A 24573-nucleotide genomic window follows, 5' to 3' on the forward strand; every position below is an offset into this window, starting at 1 on the left:
ATAGGTTGTGTATCTAAAACTATGAAATCGACAGGATATACAAAGTTATCAACTTGGACCAACACGTCTTCTACCATACCTCTTGGCACTTTAACAGATCTATCAGCAAGTAAAAGTGTTACCGAAGTAGGTTTTAACTCGCCTAGATTGAGTTCTTGATAAACTGAATATGGAAGTAAATTCACACTAGCTCCAAGGTCAAGCAAGGCTTTTTTAATCTTTCGTTCCCCAATAATACAAGAAATAGTAGGACAATCAGGGTCTTTGTATTTCAAAGCATTATTATTTTGAATGATTGCACTTACTTGTTCGGCTAAAAATGCTTTCTTTTTCACATTCAATTTTCTTTTCACAGTGCACAAGTCTTTCAAAAATTTGGCATATGATGGTACCTGTTTTATTGCATCTAATAAAGAAATATTAACTTTTACTTGTTTAAAAATATCATATATATCAGAATTCAAATTTGATTTTTTTGTATTTTTCAATGCATGAGGGAATGGTGGTGACACTGTCTGTTGAACCTCCTCTTCGCAAGTTATGGGTTCCACTTCCTTACCCTTTGGAGTTGATTTATCATCATCTTCACAAGGTTCAAGAATGGATTTTTCCACAACCTTACCACTTCGAAGGGTAATAACAGATTTTACCTGATCCATCGGTTGAGTTCCAGAAGTTCCAGTTTGTGAATGATGATCCTTGGGATTAGGCAGAGGTTGTGAAGGAAATTTACCTTTTTCATGAACATTAAGTGCAGATGCAAATTTAGCAAGAGTATCTTTCAAATCTGTCATGGTTTGAGCAGTTTGAGTATTGATAGACTCTTGCTTTGCAATGAAAGAATTCAATATATCTTCCAAATTCCTTTTAGGTGGAGGAACATAAGGTGCATAATTTTGAAAATTTTGTTGATTTTGGAAATGTGGTTGTGAAAATTGTGCAGCATTATCATTCCTCCAACTAAAATTTGGATGATTTCGCCAACCTGGATTGTAACTTTGAGAAAATGGTTCAAAATTTGGCCTTTTGAGATTGTTTAAAACATTGGCTTGTTCATGGAGACATTCTTTAAAAGAAGGCAAAGTGGGACAATCTTTTGTAGAATGATCACTTGTATCACAGATGTGACATGCAATTTCTTGAACAGATTTTAATTGACCATTCTTTTTCAATTCAAGTGCCTCAACTTTTCTTGCCAAAGAGGTAAATCTAGCTTGAAGATCATGTTCATCTTTGAGAGTGTACATACCTCCACCAGATGTAGGAGATTGAATCTTGTTTGATGGTTCGATTGTACCTATAGTGTCCCAATTTTGAGCATTTTCAGCTAATGAATCGAGATACTCAATTGCCTCATTTGGATCTTTATCTTCAAATGTTCCATTACACATAAATTCAACCATTTGCCTATCTTTAGGTGTTAAGCCTTCATAAAATTGAGAAACAACTCTCCAAATTTCAAAACCATGATGTGGACAAAGATTAAGCAATTCTTTATATCTATCCCAACACTGATAAAAAGTTTCTCCTTGTTTTTGAGTGAAAGTGATGATTTGCCTTTTGAAAGAATTTGTTCTATGAGATGGAAAAAACTTTTTCAAAAATTGTTGTTGCAATTCATCCCAAGTTCGAATGGATCCCGATCTAAGATTTTGTAGCCAAGTTTTAGCTTTATCTTTTAAAGAAAAAGGAAAAAGCTTAAGTCGAATGGTGTTCATGCTACAATTTAGATCATTATATGTGTTGCACACTTCTTCAAACTCTCGTAAATGCATGTATGGATTTTCAGAATCTAAGCCATGAAAATTGGGTAAAAGTTGGATAATACCAGGCTTAAAATTGAAATGAGATGCATCGGGGGGAAAAACTAGACATGAAGGTGCACTAGTACGTGTAGGATTCATGTGATCTCTAAGTGTTCTTCGTCTATCATGATCATGTTGAGATTGAATTTCATCTTCATTTTCTTGGATGGGTTCTTCCGCCATGTTTTGTAAAAATAAAGGGTTATTTCGAATGAGTCGACCACTAAGTGTACGTGACCAAATAATGCTCATGCAAATGCAAATGCAAAAGAATAAAAACACACAAAAGCAATAAAAATTCAAATAAAGAAAAATAAACTATAAACAAAATTAAATAGACTTGAAATTAAATTATACTTCCCCGGCAACGGCGCCAAAAACTTGTTGTCACTTTGATTGTTGCACTCCCAAGAGCAGGTTGTCCACAAGTAGTATAATTCGGTGAGTCCGATATCGTATCCACAGGGAAGCTAAGGTAATTACAAGTCCACTACAATGTCTTTTTGTTTTGTTTTTGTTTTTGTTTCTTTTTAATTTTAATTGTTTGAATCTTTAATGGGTAAATTTTAATTGTTCAAATTTTAATTTAAGTAGTTGAGATTAAAGGATCCACTCTTGGTATTTTAATAAAGTTAACATTAACGAACAATATTGAAATCCACTTAATAAAATGGTTCCAATATATTAAATAATCATATTTATATTATGTTATAAATTATTATCTTATAAGTATATAATATATACCAAAACTTATAAATGTGGTCAAGTATTTATTGTGCTATATATATTTGTAAACACTAAATCAAGGTTCCCACTTTAAATGGTTGGTAAAACCAAACAAACATTTAAATGGTACCAAGAAATTAATACTATGATATATTCATATATAATAAATCAAGGAATCCAAGTTAAATGGTTGGTAAAACCAAACTAACATTTAAATGGTTCCAAGAATTTAATATTATAATATATTTATATATAATAAATCAAGGCATCCACTTTAAATGGTTGGTAATACCAAACTAACATTTAAATGGTTCCAAGAATTTAGTGTAACATATAGCAACAATAAATCAAAACTCCCACTTATAAGTAGGGTATAAAAATGCTTAAAGAAATAAATATAACATAAACAATAAATAATGATTAAATAATATAAAACATAGATTCTTACCTTTTAATAACCTTATTATCATGCCAAGAGTTTCACCTTATCATCTCAACTTTAGGAAGTTAGCTATTCATTATTCAAAGTGTAAAACTTTGAATATGAAATTAACATGCTAATTGTATTTAAATGAAGAAATAAAGGAAAAATATCGAGAGAAATATTATGAACTCAAAGGTTTGTTCATAGAATGAGGGATATCTCAATACATTACAATGCACCTCTATTTATAGCTAAATTTGGGGAGACAACCACAAATAAAATATTATTTTTTTACATATAAGTCTTCATTGGTGTTCCAAGATATTATATTATATTACACATCACTTTTGAAAATCTTCATCTTTGAATTTGCTTCTTCACATAAAAAAAAACATGTGGATAATTGAGTTGTCTAGTTGTGGTATTTTTTTCAAACTATTTGACCAAGTAATTTGAGAGATATGGTCAAAAGACTAGAGCATGGTAAAACTGCCACTCCTTTGGGAACTTTATTTGTTGCTTAATTTGATCCCAATTGTGAGAGAATTTTTATCTCATGCTTGTCAACAATATTGTAGATATTATAATCAACTTTCTACAGGTCCAAGAATCGTCTTAATTCCATTTGCAACGCCAAGTTTATTCTTGTTTTATTGAACCTGTAAAAAATAGTAAAAACTTGTAATTACACAACAACTTATATTTTATAGAATTTATTATAAAACATGTAATATTTAAACATTTAATAAAACAAAAACTATATATTTATATTATGAAACATTTAATTAATGTACAATTTTTATGTTTATCATCAGTTGAACTGGTGTGGTGAAATCAGTTGGCTCGTCAGCTAAACTGATTTCACTGATTCAGTTGAACTGGTCAGCTGGGCTCTTCATCAGTTGATCTCTTCATCAGCTGGCCGAGCTTCTGTAGGTCTTCTGTTGAACTACCTATCAGCTGGACAATCAGTTGAACTGGTTCAATTTGGGAAATCCGTTGGCACTTTCAGTTTGCGTCTCGACAGCTTCAATTTGGCTCATTAGCTTTCTGCGCACTTGAGTAAATTCATTAGAAATAAAATAACAAGTTTTGTTAACATTAAAATCAAGATTGCGAACATGAAATGTTCCAACACCGACAAAAAAGGGTTCCAAAATTAATTAACTGCAACCATGGATGCAACATTTAGCCACTGGAATTTGAGGCAAAATTGGATTTTTTACAACATGTGATTTCGATCGATTCTCTCTCAGTCAATTTGGTATTAAGGTGCTCATTTGTGATATCAGTATCTGCACCTGCAATGAATTTATGCCCCTCAAGATCATTAACGATCTTAGGCTTTTTGTCCTTTTGTTGTGGTGATGATGAATCTCCATTCATATTGGGAGGGAGTAAGCCATTGATAGCTGCAGGTGGAACAATTTCGTCCACTTTGCGTGCTGTTGGAGGCGCAGCTGTTGGAAAGCCTAATACGATATTTGTATCACTTTTGAGATCATTCTCATCATCCGATGGAATTAATATGATATCGATTTCGGCTTCATTGTCACTTGATATAAGCTCAGTAACAGTTGGGAATACACCTCCATAATTTCTATTCACGGACTCCTCGGATGATACATCCAAATATTGGGACATTTTTTCTACAACTACGTATGCGGTTTTTAGAAATGCTCACATGTCCGAGTAGCACGGAAAATAGTGTTTAAATCGAAGTAGTACATGTATTTATGATTTTACACCTACTACCAATATTGCAATGTCCCATCTATATATTTTGCTCACTAGTAGGCTTTCAAAAATAATCTATATAGTAATGTCACATCTATATATTTCTATATTTAAATTTGAAGCATTTGAACTAATGATAATGTAGGCTTCCAGAAGTAGTTGGAACTTGAAAAATATTAAATACATTGCAGCAACTGGAAAAACATTAAATTTGCTTCTATATGTGACCATTAGTTTGTTGTGGATAAGTTAAAAATTACATCCAAAAAAACAACACACGACAGCAAAAAATATATTATATTATATGTTAATTAACAAATCAATTCTTTTTCAATGATGGTAATTATGTATTTATACATTGTATGATCATTGTAGAGAAAACAAATTGCAGAATTATTATTACAAAGTAATTGAAAAACATTGATTTTCTTGCATTGTCATAACTAGATAACACTGTATCATTCTGCATCAAAATGAATTATACGACATACATGTACAACTATATGAGATCTTACAAATATTTTAAGACATCTTACTTGGACATAAGAACACACAATAGTAAGAAGAAGAGGGAACACACTTCCGAAACAACAAGTGCACTCGAAACAACAACAAATATCATATGATGAAATAGGTATGGGCTTCGGGACCACTTTGTCATTGTATCTGGTTGCTTCTTTTCCGTCACTAGTAGGTTCAACAAACTGTTTTGTGGGGGAGATTGGTTCTTTCTTTCCGGTTGGATTGCATACTTTTGCGACTGATACATGTTTGCTTCGTACCATTGCTAGAGCCATTAGCCATTGATATGCTATTTTTGTGTCTCACGTTATTGCCTTGACACTCCTCATACCAAAAGAATTTGTTTCGGTGGTTAAGAGAAGTCGGGCATATGTAGTAAAATCTCCCCGGGCAAGTGGATCGATCACCAGCTTTCTGTAAGAGCATTAATCCATTGCCACACTGGCATTAAGGTGTTGGCTTTGTCTCTATAACAACTACGAATTGAAAAAGTATTTACCACATTAACTCACAATACAGAATCAAACCATTGAATTAATTAAATATAATTTATTATATACATGCAACATGTAGTGACCTACTCAAATATACATATTTAAAAAAGCATAAAATAGGTTTCAGAAATTAAACAAGATTACAAGAATAAGATATAATCATACTAAGAGACGATACAAAAGGACTTAGATTCGGGGTTTATTTTTGAAAAATAGAATAATACAAAAAGTTGTTAAAAATAAGTCTTCACTCGACAAATGTTGAGAGCTTTGTAGAGAAAAGCATATTGATGGATCGTGTGCTCAGCACCTTTGATGTGCTTTCAACACAATATTCTCAATGAGCTGCAATAGCTCGTGTTCTAAGAATATTTACACCGATGAATTAAATCGAATTTGTTAGAAACCAAGCGGAAAACATTTGAAGTAATCTTTCGTTAAGAAAACTGATATGTTTTATATCTTGTTCAACTGAGTAACTGAAATACTGGAAATCAGTTAGAGCTTAATCAGTTCAGTTATGGACGCAATTGATCTGATATCAGCTGAAATGATCAAAACAGTTAAGAACAAAAACAAGCAGTTAAACAGAAATAACACAAGATATGTTTATGGATGTTCGGAGACTGATCTGCTCCTACGTCATCCCTTCTACCACCTCGGGTAGGTTCCACTAGAAGACTTTGATTTATACAACATATTGTACAAACCCACTCATCTTAGGACTTACCCAACTGCCTAACTGAACTCCTAGAATAGACTGAAGGCATCACCTTCCAGCCAACACTTGTTTAACGTCTGTGTGTCAAAGTCTACATACACATGTTTAATGTCTCTGTGCAAGATGGTATTTGAGTGGTGGAGTGTGCGTGTGTGTGTGCGAACTGAACCATTAACCCGGTAAGCAAGTGTTCTACAACACTGAGGGAAATAAGCTTCTAGACTAAGCTGATATAACTTTTGAAGTGATCCCTCTACTGGCGTGATTTCTTCTTTGAAGCTGATATGCAATGTGTGTGCCCTTCTTCTTTCTTATGAACACACTCTGTGTATATATATATCGTGTATATCATGTGTGTATCATCATCCCTATCTTCACTGATCTTCATCATATATTTATAGGCGAGTGGCTGATCGTACAGTTAGACTCAGTGAATAAATCCGTTGCAGTTTGAATTTGTTCGCCCAAATAGATATCTGGAACATTTGTCTTTAAGCGCTGTTGCAACGTCTCTTATTGTACCTTGATCGTACAATAGCTTTTGTACCTTTGTGCACAGCTGGATTAAGCTTGTCGTATCTGCAAACCGGTTCGCTCCTAAATGATGTTCTGACTGGTCAGTTGGACTGGTCTTGAACTAGTTTGGTGAAATCAGTTGACTCGTTAGCTGAACTGATTTCACTGATTCAGTTGAACTGGTCAGTTGGGCTCTTCTTCAGTTGAACACTTCATTAGCTGGCTGAGCTTCTGAAGGTCTTCTGCTGAACCACCTATCAACTGGATAATCAGTTGAACTGCTCTTGATACTTCAGTTGTACTGATTCAATTCGATCAATCAGTTTGCGTCTCGATAGCTTCAGTTTAAGCTTGGTAACTAATCAGTTCGATCAGTTACAACATCTGCACACTCGGTAAATCATTAGAAACAAAATAACAAATTTGTTAACATCAAAATCAAGATTGCGAACATGAAATGTTCCAACAATCTCTCCCTTTTTGATGATCACAAAACTTGAACAATTAAAACTATTAAAAACAAATTTTCAGATCGAGGAATAACAGAAAGAAAAGCTCCCCCTCAACGACTGAATAAAACGATTTGAAAACAATTTTTCAGTTTGAGGGATAGCAAATTTAAAATCAGTTTTAAAGAAAAGCTTCCCCTCAAGTACTGAATCAAAAACTCCCCCTCAAAAATATAATCGTTGCGCGATTTTTAAAAAAAATTAAGCTATAAACACTCAAGCAGTTAAGGCAACATATAAACTAGAAAAATCAGTTCAGTTACATGCAAACTAACTGGATACACTTGATGTTAATTTAATCCATTACGCGTCCCTTGTATGAATATAAAGCACATCATCTTATGCAAGGGAATTGCTACTACAGTTAGCAAGTATCAAATAACATCAAGTATCAATCAGTCTATATAACATAGAACTGAGTGTACCAACAATTGGTCGCCTAGAATGCTTGGAATGCTGCATAGATTTTGAGTTTCTTTTGCCATAAGAACAGCTAATTGCCTTGGACTTGATCTCTGTGCTGGTTAACTGGTCTAACTGATGCAAACTGGACTCAACTGATGTTGAATCGCAATGATCAACTACTAGGATCTGATATGGAAATGAAGCGGCGGCACTTCTGATGATTAAGCTCCACTTAACTCAACAGTTTCAGCTGGTAGTTGAATTTCGTCTGTTGATCAGTTGAACTGGTAAGCTGATAACTGAAATCTTGTCCGCTGATCAGTTTAGCTATCCTGCTGTCAGTTGAACTCAAAAATCCTACAAACAGCTAAACAACAAAATAGCATAGCAAATATATAAAATATTATAAGAGGGTTTTGAAAACCATTTTAAAAACATTTTAAAACACATTTTAAAAGAATATCAGTTCTCAAATGTTCTTCTTAGAATAGCTAGCTCTGATACCAATTGATGGATCGTGTGCTCGGCACCTTTGAGAAAGCAAAGGTGCTTTCAACACAATATTCTCAACGAGCTGCAATAGCTCGTGTTCTAAGAATATTTACACCAACGAATTAAATCGAGTTTGGTTAGAAACCAAGCGGAAACCACTCGAAATAATCCTTCGTTAAGAAAACTGATACATTATTTTTTGTTCAACTGAGTAACTAAAATACTGGAAATCAGTTAGAGCTTATATCAATTCAGTTATAGAAGCAATTGATCTGATATCAGCTGAACTGATCAAAATATTTAAGAACAAAAACAAGCAGTTAAACAGAAATAACACAATATATGTTTATGGATGTTCGGAGACTGAACTGCTCCTACGTCATCCCTTCTACCACCTCGAGTAGGTTCCCCTAGAAGACTTTGATTTATACAACACATTGTACAAACTCACCCACCTTAGGACTTACCCAACTACCTAACTGAACTCCTAGACTAGACTGAAGGCATCACCTTCCAGCCAACACTTATCTAACGTCTGTGTGTCAAAGACTACATTCACATGTTTAATGTCTCTGTGCAAGACGGTATTTGAGTTGTGGTGTGTGCGTGTGAGTGTGTGAGAACCGAACAATGAACACTGTAAGAAAGTGTTCTCACACATTGAGGGAAATAAACTTCTAGACTAAGATGATATAACTTTTGAAGTGTTCCCTGTCCTGGGCTGATTGCTTCTTTGAAGCTGATATACAATGTGCGTGCTCTTCTTCTTTTTGATGAACACACTCTGTGTATATATATATCGTGTATATCATGTGTGTATCATCATCCCTATCTTCACTGATCTTCATCATATATTTATAGGCGAGTGGTTGATCGTACAGTGAGACTCAGTGAATAAATCTGTTGCAGTTTGAATTTGTTCGCCCAAATAGATATCTAGAACATTTGGCTTTAAGCGCTGCTGCAATGTCTCTTATTGTACCTTGATCATACAATAGCTTTTGTACCTTTGTGCACAGCTGGATTAAGCTTGTCGTATCTGCAAATTGGTTCGCTCCTAACTGATGTNTAATAGAAATGAACAAGAACAAATAAGTTTTAGCTAATGTAATAAAGATATCCNACTAATCAGTTCGATCAGTTACAACATCTGCACACTCGGTAAATCATTAGAAACAAAATAACAAGTTTTGTTAAAATCAAAATCACGATTACGAACAAGAAATGTTCCAACACATATTCTTCATAAAGATGAACCAGTATGTACCCGAGTGGGTTGTGGAGAGGAAGATGATTTGATTGAAGAAAAACATAAAATATAGTAAAATCAATAAAGAGCAAATGGCTTTTTAGATATTGAACATTTTATTAACCATTTTATTATCCAATTTAAAATAATACCAAACATGATATATGTTATCAATATACAATATTATCCACAACTTTAACTTTACTATCATTCTTACTAAACTTCCTTAATTATACCATCCGATAAAGCAACCGTTGCCTTACGGTAGTACCGATAGATGACATAACCAAAGAGGAATGCACATCTGATCCAACTCCTGTAATTCCAGCGGATGCAGGTGGCATCATAGCTGTGGCACATAGCAGAACCGCCATGTGATAAGCCTGATCCATTTCTGTTTTGGAAATGCTTTGGACGCCAACCAGACAACAAATGGTGCAGCAATTGCTCCCCCAAGAAAGAACCAGATTATTGCAAGATCGACGCCTAGATTCCCGAAAATTCTGCGTGGACCAACGAGCCCCCCAAATCACCGAAGCATCATAGAAAACATCGTGCATCGGACATCTCAAGGGGCTATTAGATGGTAGGACAGATGTGTCACAGGTGAGGCCGCAAGGGATGGTATCCATGAGCCACCATGCGGTTATCGTGTAAACAAATACTGCAATAATGGTGCCCACAACCTGAAGAGTGAAAAATTTAGTGGATTTAGTCTTAGGATACGTGGAGTTCATGGATGGATGGATGGGCATGGGTATGCAACTGACCTGAACATTGAACATTGCTCGTGGAGGAATTTTCATGTAGCGACCAAGCTTAAAATCTGCTAAAAATGTGAGCTTGATACATGCTTATGCATCCATACACCTTGAAGCACATGTTAGCCACAGGACGACCAGGGTACGCATAACCGATGATGTTTTCTGTGTTATATTTAACCTGGTTGCTGTTTACATAAATGCCAGAACCAAATAAATATCATCATGCAGTGTGCAATCCAACCATGGCAAACTGAAGCGAGCTCTTATAATGCGTACAAGCAAAAAGGATGACAGCAATATTGGTGTAAAGGATAGCCAAAAACCACCAAATCGATACTTGTTTATATGACTTCATAAGCCTGTTGGGAATATCCATTTTCTTGTTTGTTTTAAATGCCATTTTGCTCTGCTTCCATATGTCCCTGCACCGAGTCAAATATCAGACATGCATAATTTGGCCAAACTAATTATGGCATCTAATCTCGATGCAACGAATAGCAAAATTACTTTCCATTGAAAAGTAAACATGGACTAAAGTGGCCGACAGTGTAGCAAATCCGAGACCGTAGGTTAGAGCAAACATGGTGCTCAGATGTAACTTACCAGCTTTTTTATAAGCAGCCTTATCGAGATTGAAGTTCGAATTGATTATAGCTTTAGTGTTGCATATGTTCTTGGCATTGTAAAGATTTGACCAATAACCGAGCGATACCTTCACATACATCACAAAGAAGAAACCTACTGCAACGTTGGCCGAAGTAAACCATGGACTCACAAGAGGGCTTCCAAGGTAAGATGATATTGTTGACCAATCAAATCCTAATTAGGCCCCAATTCCAAGGCCGTGTAAATCCGAGCCTAGTTGCACAGACGGACTTAGGCGAAAGCCAACAAACCCAAGAAAAGGATGTCAACATCTTAAAGAAATACCCTGGGAAAAGGTAGTAGCAAAAGCTGCAGGCTAAAACTATCAGGAAATATTGTGTTCTGCTTATGGAACCCTTGGGTCTCTTCTCCTTGTCAAAGAAGAAGACATGGAATTACTCATTTGTAAAGATTATTGCTCATAAGGGAGTGGAGTAAGATAGACCAGCGTACAGAATTTGTACAAAATTGTGAAGCTATAAATAGCTGAAGAGTGAAATCTGGACTAAATTACTCGGCCACCACCTCTCTCCTGGTTCAACTAAATGTTTCCGAGAGATTCCAGCCCAGCCGAATCCTACAACTGTTTTTCAGTCGATTAAAGTTCTATGAAATCAGGAATCCAATGTAATTACAGGAATCAACTTTTATCAGAGTTAAGATAGTTTTCCTATTTTAATCTATTTCTTCAAGAGAAACCAAATCTATATCAGCTAATCTGCGAGTAGCTTCTAGGTTCTAGCGAGTGGGCTCTGTGCATATCAACTTGTAAGCATGTCAGTTAAAAGGAAGAAATGCAAAGAACCTTTAAATGATTATAACTGAAAACCGTAAGAGAAATCGAAAATAAATTCATAGTCATACAGTATTTTCACCCAAAGTTCCGTTGTGAAACACAAAATTATCGTTACATTCTCCTCTGCAGCTTCATCGTCACATTCTGAAATAAGAAGGATGTATAGGAATACAAAATGTTTACTTGGATGTTCCACACAGAACAGTGTATACTCACATTGATAATGAAAAACAAAACCTCATATTTAAATTGCATTACATACTTTTCTTTCAGAAAACACTATGCAGACACCTTACACTAATGTAAAAAACCATATATTCTTGATTCAACTGACAAAAAATTCGGGGGAGGGAGGTGAAAAATACCCGAGTTGTCATCATGAGAAAAAAGGCTGGAATAAAACCCATACTCTTCTTATAATTAAGCTTGACAGCACTCGAGATATGAGTAGCATAAACAGATCCGCACCAGTATTGGCAAACACGGTGATCATGACATGTTCTTTAATACTAAATGGCCCTGGATTCGGTGTGCACTCAAACCTCGTACTCTTCAAGAACACACGTTTGGTGACAGTTTTGGCCATCAAATGGCCCAATGGCACAACAGCAATCTGTGCAGAAGTCGAAGTGACAGTGAGTGGCTCAGTCCTGTACCAGAAAAACTGGTTCACAAACGATAACAGGAGGCATGCAATAATTCCAAGAAACTACATTCTGAACGTATACACTGGCATGCTATGATCATCGGTTTTCAGTACCATCAGGTCGACTTGTTTTATGGGACACCCTTCAATATCCATAGATAATTCTTCTTCGATCTCAGCCATGAATCAAATTCATGTATGTATTACAATTTTTTTGGAAACAAAATTTACTCCGTTTTACATTTTGTATACAAACTTTGTAGGAGTGAATGAAAATTATGTTGTTTTTTGTTATATATACCAATGTTGTGTGGTAAAGATAAAGAATTCTACCAAGATTATGGTGAAGATACAGAATCCCATCCGAATATGGCAAGTGTTTTAGTATAACCGAAATCTTTAAAAATCTCAGTTCCAGTTACGGTAACAATGTAATCTGAATTCAAGATTCTGTATTAATGAGATGATAATATAAAAATAATATCATAAAAACGAATGCATGTTGTCCTGTTTCACTGGGTTCTTTCTAACGCAGTAATCCACAGTTTACTGTAATCGGATAAAGGAAAACTCGACTACTCTAAATACTTTTTTCAAAATTTATGCAGATTAACAGAGCCCGATTAATTCACTTTTGACTACATTTCATACGGTACATTAAAAAAATTTATCAATGAAATTAATGACAAGATTTTCCTTTCTATCCAATCTAGAAAATATTATGAAGATTCGATAAGAAAATATTTGACATTCTACAAAATCCCCTTGTGATAATAACAAAAGGTCGTGGAAATACATAAAATCGGGGTATTCTTAATAAATAATCTACGTACAAAATATAGTTCTCCAGAGAATATCAAAATTCTTTCAAGGCAGGCAATCCTACTTTGGACCACTGCAGAAACCGAGATAAAAGGTCCAAAGTTTCGGAACCCATACAAGCAGACTTCATACACTGCCATAAATAAAATATCCGTTAAATACAAAAGTTTGAACACAAAAAATTTGTGACACAAATCTCCGATCCAACCCGAACCATAAAAAATATTATTTTTTATATTGAAAATACTACTTTTCAAAGTAAATATAAACTAGATGAACCTATCTCACAAATCTGTGTGAGTATCTCCAAAGATATTTACTCAAATTTGAATTAGGAATTTGTCAAAAATATAAATTGGGTGATTTGAATTGGTAGCAGTCACGATTGACACAATTCATCACAGATTTGCCCATTTTTGCTCAACAGATTAATTTATATTCAATGTTTCATTATACAGATATGATTTATAGTTCCAAAATATAATAATAATAACAATGTAACACATTCAGTCCAGATAATTAAGTATTTCTAAAGTTGGCGTTTGAATAGAGAATTAAGGGATCCGAAATATTAGAGGTTTGAACTCATGGACTCCCACAATGGCCATCTATCTATGTGACACCGTTGAGGTGACGTCCATCGGTTAGATGTATAATTTCATCACATTCAATATATGAACGTCACCTCATCGTTATTACATATGTGTCCATAGTAGGTGTCAAGTAGATCAATTCTATGTGTGTGTGTGTGATCTCTTAAACACCCACTATGAACACTTATGTGTATACCGTTGAAGTGATGTTAATATATTGGATCTATAATTCCAATACATCCAATATATATAATTACTAGTCGGTTCGATGCAACTCTTGGATTGTTCCAATGACTATAAGAAGTCGTGAGAAAATGCAGGCAATGTGAGAGATACATTACAATGGATGAATAGTTTGAATAGTGTCCTAAGGGGTAGATATATACACACACAGAGTGACGGGAGTAAAAGTACAGTGTGAGAAATTGTGTGAATCGAGACAAATGCATCCAACCAATACACTACATACAAATATACACAAAGGTCATCACCCCGAAGTACAATTATAAACGATTCCTGGTTCGGTCACAAAGAATAGCCATGCTTAACAATAATGACATGAGATATATATATATATAGACACACACACATTTGATAATTGGGGAGGCCTCGAACACGAGACCTCCTTCCAAAGGGAGGAGGATGCCACTTAGGCCAACAGGCCTGTGGCAAAATAATGACATGATATTGAGTTTCGCCTTCCTTAATCCTCACAGATACATAGTCGCTTTAGAAATCCACAGCACAACTAGTTTGACACCAACACTAGGAGAAAGTAGATGAAAAAAAACTACAGATTATTCAGACTGGCAACAAATAGAGATGGGATCAAAGAACACTGGCCTTCGAGGTAATATAGATGTGTTTTCCAAAGGCTACCAGACATGGAGGCATGTAAAACGGAAACAACGCCATTCTGGGAATGCCTAGTAAAGAAATAGAATCAGACTCTCCTCACTGTAAACTGAGGAAGTTAAACCTCAGGCGAAGTATGCTCGGTGTTCTCTTTTTTTGTATAGCCTCTCCTTGTAGATGAAAAACTGAGCTCTTCCGTTCTCTCAAGTAGTAGATCCTTCTATTCTTCTTTAGCAAGAAAAAAATCCATCTCCAACGGTTCATTCCTCAAACCATCTCAAAATTACACGGACTCGTTAATTCTATGGTGTTTTTAAGGAAAAAATCGAGACTATGAACAAAGGTAAAGGTTTCGTGGTATAGTACGAGAATGACTCAGCACAAAAGTAAGAAGAATGTGCTGCCTGTTCATGTACATTTGAAGGGAGTTTTGAGAAGCCAGTGACCTTTCCAAGAGATTTTGATATCGATTGCACAAAATATGCCTATCCAACAATTCGCCAATCTTCAACATTGTTTTTAGACCACTCTGCCAACAGCCCCGATAGGTTATTCCACTACTCAACACAGGATTTCAATATCCAAAGTCTAAGCCATAAAAATAAGGTCCTTGATCCTTTACTTGGATGTGAATTTAGAATTAGAACAGATGATGTTCTTAAATAAACAGTTCATGTTAACCAAGTAGGCATTGGAAGTTGCTAACACAAACAGTCGGAAAAATGAAAGCGCTAGAATTTTCAGTAAGTTGAAAACATTTTAAATTAATCCGAAAAGATGGAAGATTGAGGAGAGGGAATAAACCATTTCAGGTGGATTCTGTGAAGCAAAGCTGAGTGGTGCAATTACAAAAACCACATGATTTTAAATTGTAATAAATCATCTCTTCTGAAGAACTGCAAACTTCGAAGGATATAACAATTTTATGAGAAAAATTTACACAGCCTCACAAGAACATTACAGCATCCACTAACTCCTGATTGTTTTACTTAGACTTGAATAATTACCTTAGCGTAAGAAAAACCAGTTCAAGTGAAAATCACAAGCTTCAATATCAGTCAAACGGTAAAGACAAAACGTAAAGGACTCTAGAAAGTAAACAAAGAGAAACAGGTTTATAGGACTTGTGTGAAAACTTGTTTTACTATGGTCTACATACACGGCATGAAGTTATAGAAAATCAGAATCCAATTGGAATATTTAATCTAGTAAAATTATGAAGAGAGTCAATTATAAACAGTAGGTTCTACGCGTTGTTCATCATAGAACCCAACACAGAGATGTATTCAACTCCCAAGATAGTATTCTTTGACATCAAAACACTGGACTTTTCAGCCAAAGGAAAATTCTAAAATCATTAAAAAAAGGTGAAATAAGCTTTGCATTACCACGTTTGACTACAATGAGCTGGATTTTGGGGGTGGGTTTGTAAAGCGAGATAAATATCAGTTCAAAACAAAGGTTATCTATGACACAAACAAAATAATTATGGTTTTTAGTTACGAAATATATTTGCATTCTGGGCATCATTCTGGAGTCTAGTAAATATGCGAGACAGGAAGCTAAAGAACGGAAGGAGAGGCCAAGGGAAACAGTTGCAGTTGCAAATTCATCCCTTTAGTTGACATAAACACATGTCTTAAAGAAAGCATCCAGAGTAATTCCCAACCTTCAAAGCTGCGACACTTATAAAAACGCCCTTACTCGGTCGATCCTACATAGAAGCGTTTTTCCACATTTAGAGTGATTTTGACCATTGTGGATATTCATGAAGACCTAAATGATCCTTAATTATAAGGGTCAAGCGTATGGATAGGTTTATCACCTGTCAAACCACAATCTCAACGTCTTCCACGATACCCACCCCCTGACCTCGCACCGGGATGACGAGCGAATTGTAGCCTTAAGTAACCTGAGTCGCGGTCGAGCTCGTCAAATAGGTAACCTGCAAAATTTAGCTCGCGCATTTTATGGTCGTACCTCTTTCCTCTTTGAATCACAAAGGAAACCAGGACCGTTAAAGATTAGGAAAGGTCATGGGTATAACTTGCCACTTCAGGATTAAAGTTATACGTCGAACACATCGATTTATGAGATTAAACATTTATCATAGTGAGCTAGAAAAAACAGGTTTAATGTGGCATATGCTTGTCTCTTTGGATCTACGAAAAGAGAGTAAACAGGGAATGCCAAATCAGTTATTGACTATTCAATATATCCTTTGAGCAAATCAATATTAAATTCACATTAAAGCCATCATGTTGCTGCACATATTAGCAAATGGAAATCAATAAATTACATTTAGTAAAGATACATTATAAATATATCCCCTACAAGCATTTACTTCATGTATTCCATCAAAAAAGAACGAGAAAATATTCCTAGCATATATTCTCAATGGATTTCAACATCTAAAATAAAGCATAGAAGAATAGTAATCACATAAATGAGGGAACTACTTTTCTTACAGCTACATTGAGTATTTACAAGAGTTGTTCCAATTTTCCAAAAATTGGATTTACAATTGCCAGGAATTAAGGTTACTTTTTCAACTAATTTAGTAAAAACAGAGGCTTAATAATTATAATTTCATATAACCCAACAGGCAAGTGTGTTATAGAACGAAAAATAAAATGTTGTTTTTACAAGAAACAACAATCTTCCAAAAAAAACCTCAATTGATATCTTGGAACCTAGCTCATGAGACTTCAAAGTCAAGTCACAAAACCAGATAAGGGTGTCTGATACTTAGGTCTCTGAGCATAAATTTTACAGGCACATTACTATGTTATAACCATGTCAAACATGCCTAATAACAAATCTAAAAGTCAACTACAGAAGGTAACTCAAGGTTGCAACAAAATAAACATGGATGACTAATAGGACTATTTCCTTCCTCGGGAAGAGTAGCAAACTCTTCATTCATCAGGGCATCAAGGGACTGGTAACTCACAACAAAATAATCACGGATGACTAACAGGACTATTTACAGGCACATTACTATGTTATAACACTCAACATAAAACGTAGAAAAAAATGCTGCTGCATAAGCTTCAACTTCCAATTAGATATCTATTTCAGCTAATGGATTATCGAATTGCTCCAGATAGAGAGAGGGAATCACCAACAAAGTCACACAGGTCGTGATGTGATGGTATTTTTGCATCCATGAGGCCAAAGTTGCAAGGTCATTTAGTTTTCTCATCTCAATATATTTTGCTCAATAAAGCAGAAATCCTTTCGGATAGCTGATCTCCTTTTATATGGAAAAAATTGATAGGAAAAAGAAGTATTTTACAGTTCAAAATTGAATTTCAACTCTTAAAAACAGAATTCAGTATTCTGAGTGTTTCCTTCCACAAGTTAAACAGTCAGTGAGAGCACCAAGAAAAAAAACAAATTCCTACTGATTCTTCAAAAAAACACAACCACGATCGCAAGTCTGGAGGGGATTCGACACAATTCTTAACTATTCGAGTGGAATAATTTAGTAATAATGCAAAAGATGATCATATGTCACCAATATTGACAAAGCTTAGCTTCCACCATCCTTGAGAAAGATTATGAGTGTCTCTCGAGCATAATCTTTCGTATATAAACCATCGACGTCCAACTGAACACCAAATGCACACAAAGAATTATCTGAATTATTGTTCTATCTCTGACTTTGAAATTTTATTATCATCATTAAGTGAAAAAAATTGATTCTCCTATCATAACTGAAAATTAGGGAAACCAGCAACTAAGTTCAGTACTGCATATGCAGATTATGGAATGAAATCTATGTCGTATGCACAGTACAAATTATATCCCTAAGCCCATCCTATATCCAATCCTCCACGGGTAAAAGTAACAATTTGAACTTGCGAACAGTGGCATGCAGATCCGAAGTCTTACATCATACTGCTTGTGCTAATAGATAACTTAAGGACTACTAATGTAATGAACTTCAGTGATCTCAGACCACAAATAAAAGTCTCAAATACCAATTAAGGACGCTTAAAAGAACATGTGAAGCTAAAATAGATCAAACTAATTTACACTGTAAAAATGGTCGGAGAGTAGGAATATGTGCTAAACTCGCCTTTTAGAGCATCCATTGCTGTGGCTGCATGGGCTGGACTTTGAAAATCAACAAAACAAAGCACCAGAGGGTCACCCCCAGACTGTATTTTATTTTTCAAAAAGATATTACTAGGATGAACACAAAATACAGCATAAATAAAAACCAGTGATAAAAGTCCCTACATTCTTACAAAAAACCAGCGATAAAAGTCCTACATTCTTACATGTCTTGATCCTTTATTCACAAGCCTTACTTCCTTATAGCCGACAAAAGGGCGAAATATATCTGCAAATGTAGGTAAAGGAACAAAACATGAAGGGAAAATGTGAAAACATATGATGAAATATAAAGGATACGAGCCACTTCGCGGCGAGTACAATTTGCAGGCAAACCCTCCACGAAGAGGGTGCCACTAGCATCTGGTGGGAGAGGAATTTTTGACCGCCCTCCAAGTCCCATAGACAGGTCATTTGCAACTACTACTGGGTCTGAACCCCCCATCGGTGAAGTTCGTGGATCATCAAGATGCTGAAGTCCACCAAGTCCAACACTCACCGATCTTCCTGATTCACCGCCATGTGAAATTTGCTGGTACATTGCACAGCTACGTTAAGTTATAACATACATGTAATGAGAGGCACAAAACCTATGTTGCATGGATACGGGTACGAGTATCGTATCGAATACGATACGGATATGGCGACACATCAAATTTTGAAAATATAAGACACGATACGACTATGATACGACAATCATTAAAATATATATAAATATTATATATATTCATATAAATTTAATATTGAAAAGTAAAAATTATAGATAGAGATGTAATATTTCATTAATCATAATATCTTAAGTACAAAATATTAAACGCAAAATCTATCTTAAGCTAGTAAAAAGAAATCAGCGGCAACGGCAGAAAGATAGAAAAAGGGCGACACGATTGAATTGAGAGCCGCTTGAGCAGAAATAGAATGAAAGAGACGGACAAATGTATTTAGGGATTTGAAAGCCCAGCTCAATTTATTTTAAATTATTTTTCTTTTAGTCCTTAGAAATTTTAATTTTTTATAATTAACCCCTAAAACTTTAAAATATTTGTAATTTTGCCCAAACGTATCGGAAAAAAAACGTATCCACGCCGTATCCATGGCGTGTCCTCCCCGCGTCCAAAACGTATCCAACTGGTCAACCCTAAACAAATTCAACGACACGGATTTTGAGGTATACGACACGCGTATCCGCGTGTCGTATCCGTATCCGATACTTCAAAAAAAAATTTAAGGTATCCGTGCTACATAGCACAAAACAAATTCACTCCCACGCATTTTAAAATGAAAGGCAAAATGTATACCGCACTGCGGAGGTAGCGATCATATGATGCATTTATGGAGTCGGTATCTCTAACAATATGTTGTCCACCCCTTTCATCTACACGTGGAAAGTAGCTTGATATGCCAAGGCCACTGGGAATCTCTGCAAATTATGGAAATTCATTATCAACCAACGAGAGCAAACTGTGTAAAACAGGGTCCAATAGCATTAATTGTATAAATTTGGTCTAAAGCGTGTATACTGTATACACAAACACCTCTACTAGATACTCACTGTACCAGATTTTACCCCCTATATCTACTATCGTACAAATTTCAATCCTCTCCTTCTTTAGGTACAATTTCATGAATCTCGAACGAAAATTTGGCAAGTGTTCTGTGGATTTAACTTGCAAAAATAGACAAACTACGTGAAGATATCGATCGTTTGAGTTAAAAGGTCTATTCCAGCATCAGCACACGTAAAGGTCCAAATTTCTTCTACAATAACTCATAATCACTATCCAGCCCCTTAACCTAAAAAACTAGAATCATGCACAACAGCTCATGTTCAGAGCATTGCTGCAAAACCACAGTACAATCAGACAATGTCCTCAATTAATCAATTCCCAATCAACATGCAGAAAACTTTGAAGAACGGTTAAAAATCATTCAGAAACGAAAACCTCGAGTTCGAAATTGCCACACCGGAACGTCTCGAATTGGGTCGAACACCGATTAGATAAACAAAAATCAAAGACAAAAACTACACCGCTTGTTCTACAATGCATCATTATCAAAACACCCCTATCCAACTAAAAACGTATAATTCGGAAAACCCTTATCCCATATAGACAAACGAAAAAACAAATGTTCCAGAAACAAAAGAAAAAAAAACAACCATGGTCGAAGCGAGGCCGCTTTGCCAACTGAGAGGCAAGCGTTGCAGATTGCTGCCTGTCGCCGGTGTATCTCCAGTAAGCGTCCGCCATTTGTACCTCGGCAAGTAAAGACAGCAAATTTGTGGAGATGAGAATTAGGGCTTCGGATTGTGGCTAACTAGATACAGCCCCGTTACCCTCCCCTCTGTCCTTTTTATCCGTATTATATATTATATTATATTTTTTATTTTTATTAATATAATTTTCACTTATTTGTCCATTTATTAGGCAACCGCGATTTGTCACATCGAAAATTAAAATTTTATTATTTTTATAAATTTATTCACAAAATCAAAAATTATTTTTTATTGAGTGTCACAAATTAACACATCAATCCACATTTTTTATTTGTTATCTTTATTTATGATCTTTATTTGTTATCTTTATTTATGATCTTCATTTATATAATATAATCTCATAAATATGTATTCAATTATAAATTTTATTTTTTATATAGTTTTGTGTACGGAAAATTTTTTATATAGTTTTGTGTACGGAAAAAAATTGATGAAAATATTGCAATAAAAATAAACGAACCGTTACATCATATAAAAAAACATAAAATAAAAAAATAAAAAATAAAAAATAAAAAAAAATAAAAATAAAGAGCATAAAATTAAAAATAAAAACCATAATAGCCCTTAGGGTGGGAGAAAATTAAAATTGTAGGAAACAAAAAAACAAAGGAAAAAAGAAAAAAAGGGAAACCATTAGAATTAAATTCTTAAAATAATTTATGAAGAGTAGGTCTCTTGTGAGACGGTCTAACGAATCTTTATTTGTGAAACGGGTCAATCCTACCAATATTCACAATAAAAAGTAATACTCTTAGCATAAAAAGTAATATTTTTCATAGATAACCCAAATAAGAGATCTGTATCACAAAATACGACCTGTGAGACCGTCTCACACGAGTTTTTGTCATTTATGAATTATTTTAATATAGATTTACTCAAATAGTATTGTGAAACTGTTGGAGCAGTATTTTAATTAGGCCCAAAATAAACAAGCTCAAGTCCAAGAAAAAAAAAAGAATAAGCTCATCAATAATTTAAATTAGTTTGATTAAGTCAAAAGACGTGCAAACAGGAGGAGATAGTGGAGCAGATAGAAGAGATCATTGGAGAGTGGAGAAAACTGCACAGCAGTCAGAAGAAAAGCATCGGCAAACACAGAAAAACACACACACAACTCTACGCACAAAATTCTGCAAATACTTTCTACTAAAAAATCAGTCTTCACGCACTATTTTTTAATCGTTCTAGTAAATTTTTAGCATTCTAGGACTTGTCATTTTAGATTTCAGCAACTTTATTTGTTATATTTTTATGTTTTGTAAATTCCTACTTTTTATTGAAAATATAAACTGTAAAGGCCTAGAAATCCGTACTTGAAAATTTGCGGAAAAATTAAAAATTTTCTTTTAAACTAAATGAAATATCCGGTTCATAAAATAAACTGTTAAATAATGTATCATGTTTAAAAATAGCAGCGGAAGAAATTAATGTTGTAAAAATAACTGTAAAAATTTTATCCAACGGTAGATAAAAATGTTTGAGCGATAACAATAATAAATGCTGAAAAGTGAGGTCCTCGGGTCCCACTACTGCGGACTCGAGCTGGCTCACTGATCCCCGCCCTCGGTCCCGGCATCATCAGTACCTACAACAATCAAGTCTAGTGAGTCTAAAGACTCAGCATGCATATATCGTAAATAACAAGTAAATAATTAATAAAGTCGCATGCAAGTGAAAAATTTCCTGTAATGAGGTGTAACATAAAATATCCTTTCAATGGTAATTATAGTACGTGCATAACTGAACTGAAAATATCATAGTGAAAATGTTTGCTCCTTGGAGCCCTGTAATGAAATAACTTGTAATAATTTTCTGGTGAGATTATGGTCTACGCAAGTGGTCCCTGAACTGAACTGAACTGACCGGTAACTGGCGACCGGGCCGGTAACTGGCGACCGGACTTAATAATGTATGTCTGATCAGACTACTGCCACAGTATACTGGGTGAAACAACTGAACTGACCGGTAACTGGCGACCGGGCCGGTAACTGGCGACCGGACTTAAGCATGATAGTAAAGTGACCACAAGCAATATCGCATAAATCTCAAAATGAATATTTGCACGTAATATAATTAACTAACATAATTAAATATGAACAATTTCGATCTTCTTGCAATAAAATCATGTACTTGCGATATTTAAAAATACATATATGGCTTGATTGAAGAGTGAAAGAAGATATAAACATGCCTTGGTTTGTTTTGACAGAAAACAAACGAAATAACGACGCGGTGCGGCGGAGACGGAGTCCTCTTCATGTTCTTACTTTTATCTCTTAATTCCTTTAAACCAAGCATGCACCATAATTATTATAATGGCGAAAAAAAATCGTAAACATGATGCATAATCATTTAAAATATCATAATTTTGTGCTCGGGGTGCTGTCATGACCAAAATCTCACCACGGATGCAAAATGACTGTTTTGCCCCTGGAAACCCAAAAATTATCGTTTCAACCCTGGACCTCTAAAATTGACCCGAAGCTTACCAAACTTCTTAAAATGTCCCAAAATATTTTTTTAAAAGTATTTCTAGACGTAAATTCAAACCCACAAACCAAACTTAATCGATTCGTTTTAAAACTCGAACCGGGGTCCCAGTTTTAACTCGAATCGACTCAAAACACAGCCAAATTTTTTTCCAACTTATTGTCATATCTTAAAACAATTTATTGATCCTAAATCAATGTCATTAGACCCTCCCACTCACGGCTGAAATTTCCAGAATATGCTTAAAATCACTCGGTCCTATCCTATCTTGCCACCTCATGTGCACCTATCTCTTTAAAACTCACACCACAAGCTACCCTTCGTTTCAGCCATAAACCCACATACTGTAGACCTAGACAAGACACCGAGGCACACCCCTGAACCAAGCCACTGACCCCATGCACTCTCCTAACCACTAGTAACCAAGAGAACGCATCACACTCCCTACCGAGACCAATCGTTTATCCTTAGTTGGATCGCCTCTTCCTTGGTTTTCATCACGGCTCAAGCCATTATAGACCCCGACTCAGACCCACCAGGGTCTGGTCCAGGGCTGGAGAAGGCCCTCGCACGGCTGGTGAAAAAGAAACATATGACCGAACCCCCTGCACTCCCTCCCGATTTGCACAGCCCTCACGGTTTCAAACAAAACTCGATCAAATTCACACTCCTGCACCTACAACACTCACTCTTGATATGTACCTGCCCTTGACAATCCAACACAACAGCCCCTTGCACCACATATCAGAAAACGTGAGTGGTTGAATCAAAATGATGCAAGTTTCATGATAAAACCCACCGAAAACGCACCCACATGCAAGATCGAAATCTGAACGTACACATACATGTTTTAAAGAATATTTATGGCGTATATGATGAGAACAAAAGTAAAAGCATGCCTGATGATTTGAAGACAAGAACGATGCAAATGAAGACCCGGATGAAGTTTTCTTGCCAACACAAGC

General features: G+C 35.2%; 1 protein-coding gene and 1 pseudogene across 1 annotated transcript; both read right to left on the bottom strand.

The window, feature by feature from the left end:
- Nucleotides 1–9692: 9692 nt before the first annotated feature.
- Nucleotides 9693–13278, bottom strand: LOC140989432 (oligopeptide transporter 6-like; annotated as a pseudogene).
- Nucleotides 13279–16058: 2780 nt separating this feature from the next.
- LOC140989647 (RNA-binding protein 1-like) lies at nucleotides 16059–21183 on the bottom strand. Its single transcript, XM_073458957.1, has 7 exons — nucleotides 21002–21183; nucleotides 20142–20263; nucleotides 19144–19375; nucleotides 19011–19072; nucleotides 18806–18887; nucleotides 16547–16666; nucleotides 16059–16435 (listed from the first exon to the last, which is right to left on the bottom strand). Exons 1-6 carry the CDS (start codon nucleotides 21090–21092, stop codon nucleotides 16563–16565), a joined length of 693 nt encoding a protein of 230 aa, XP_073315058.1. The 5' UTR covers nucleotides 21093–21183; the 3' UTR covers nucleotides 16059–16435; nucleotides 16547–16562.
- Between the last annotated feature and the right edge of the window lie 3390 nt (nucleotides 21184–24573).

Source organism: Primulina huaijiensis, chromosome 12 (assembly GCF_012295235.1).
Source record: "Primulina huaijiensis isolate GDHJ02 chromosome 12, ASM1229523v2, whole genome shotgun sequence".
Lineage (NCBI taxonomy): Eukaryota > Viridiplantae > Streptophyta > Magnoliopsida > Lamiales > Gesneriaceae > Primulina > Primulina huaijiensis.

Coding starts and splice junctions, on each gene's coding strand:
- LOC140989647 (XM_073458957.1), bottom strand. CDS start 21,092: ATGGCGGACGCTTACTGGAGATACACCGGCGACAGGCAGCAATCTGCA. Junction 19,376..20,141: donor ATCGCTACCTCCGCAGTGCG/GTATACATTTTG, acceptor GCAATGTACCAG/CAAATTTCACATGGCGGTGA. Junction 16,667..18,805: donor AGCAATGGATGCTCTAAAAG/GCGAGTTTAGCA, acceptor TAAATTTTGCAG/GTTACCTATTTGACGAGCTC.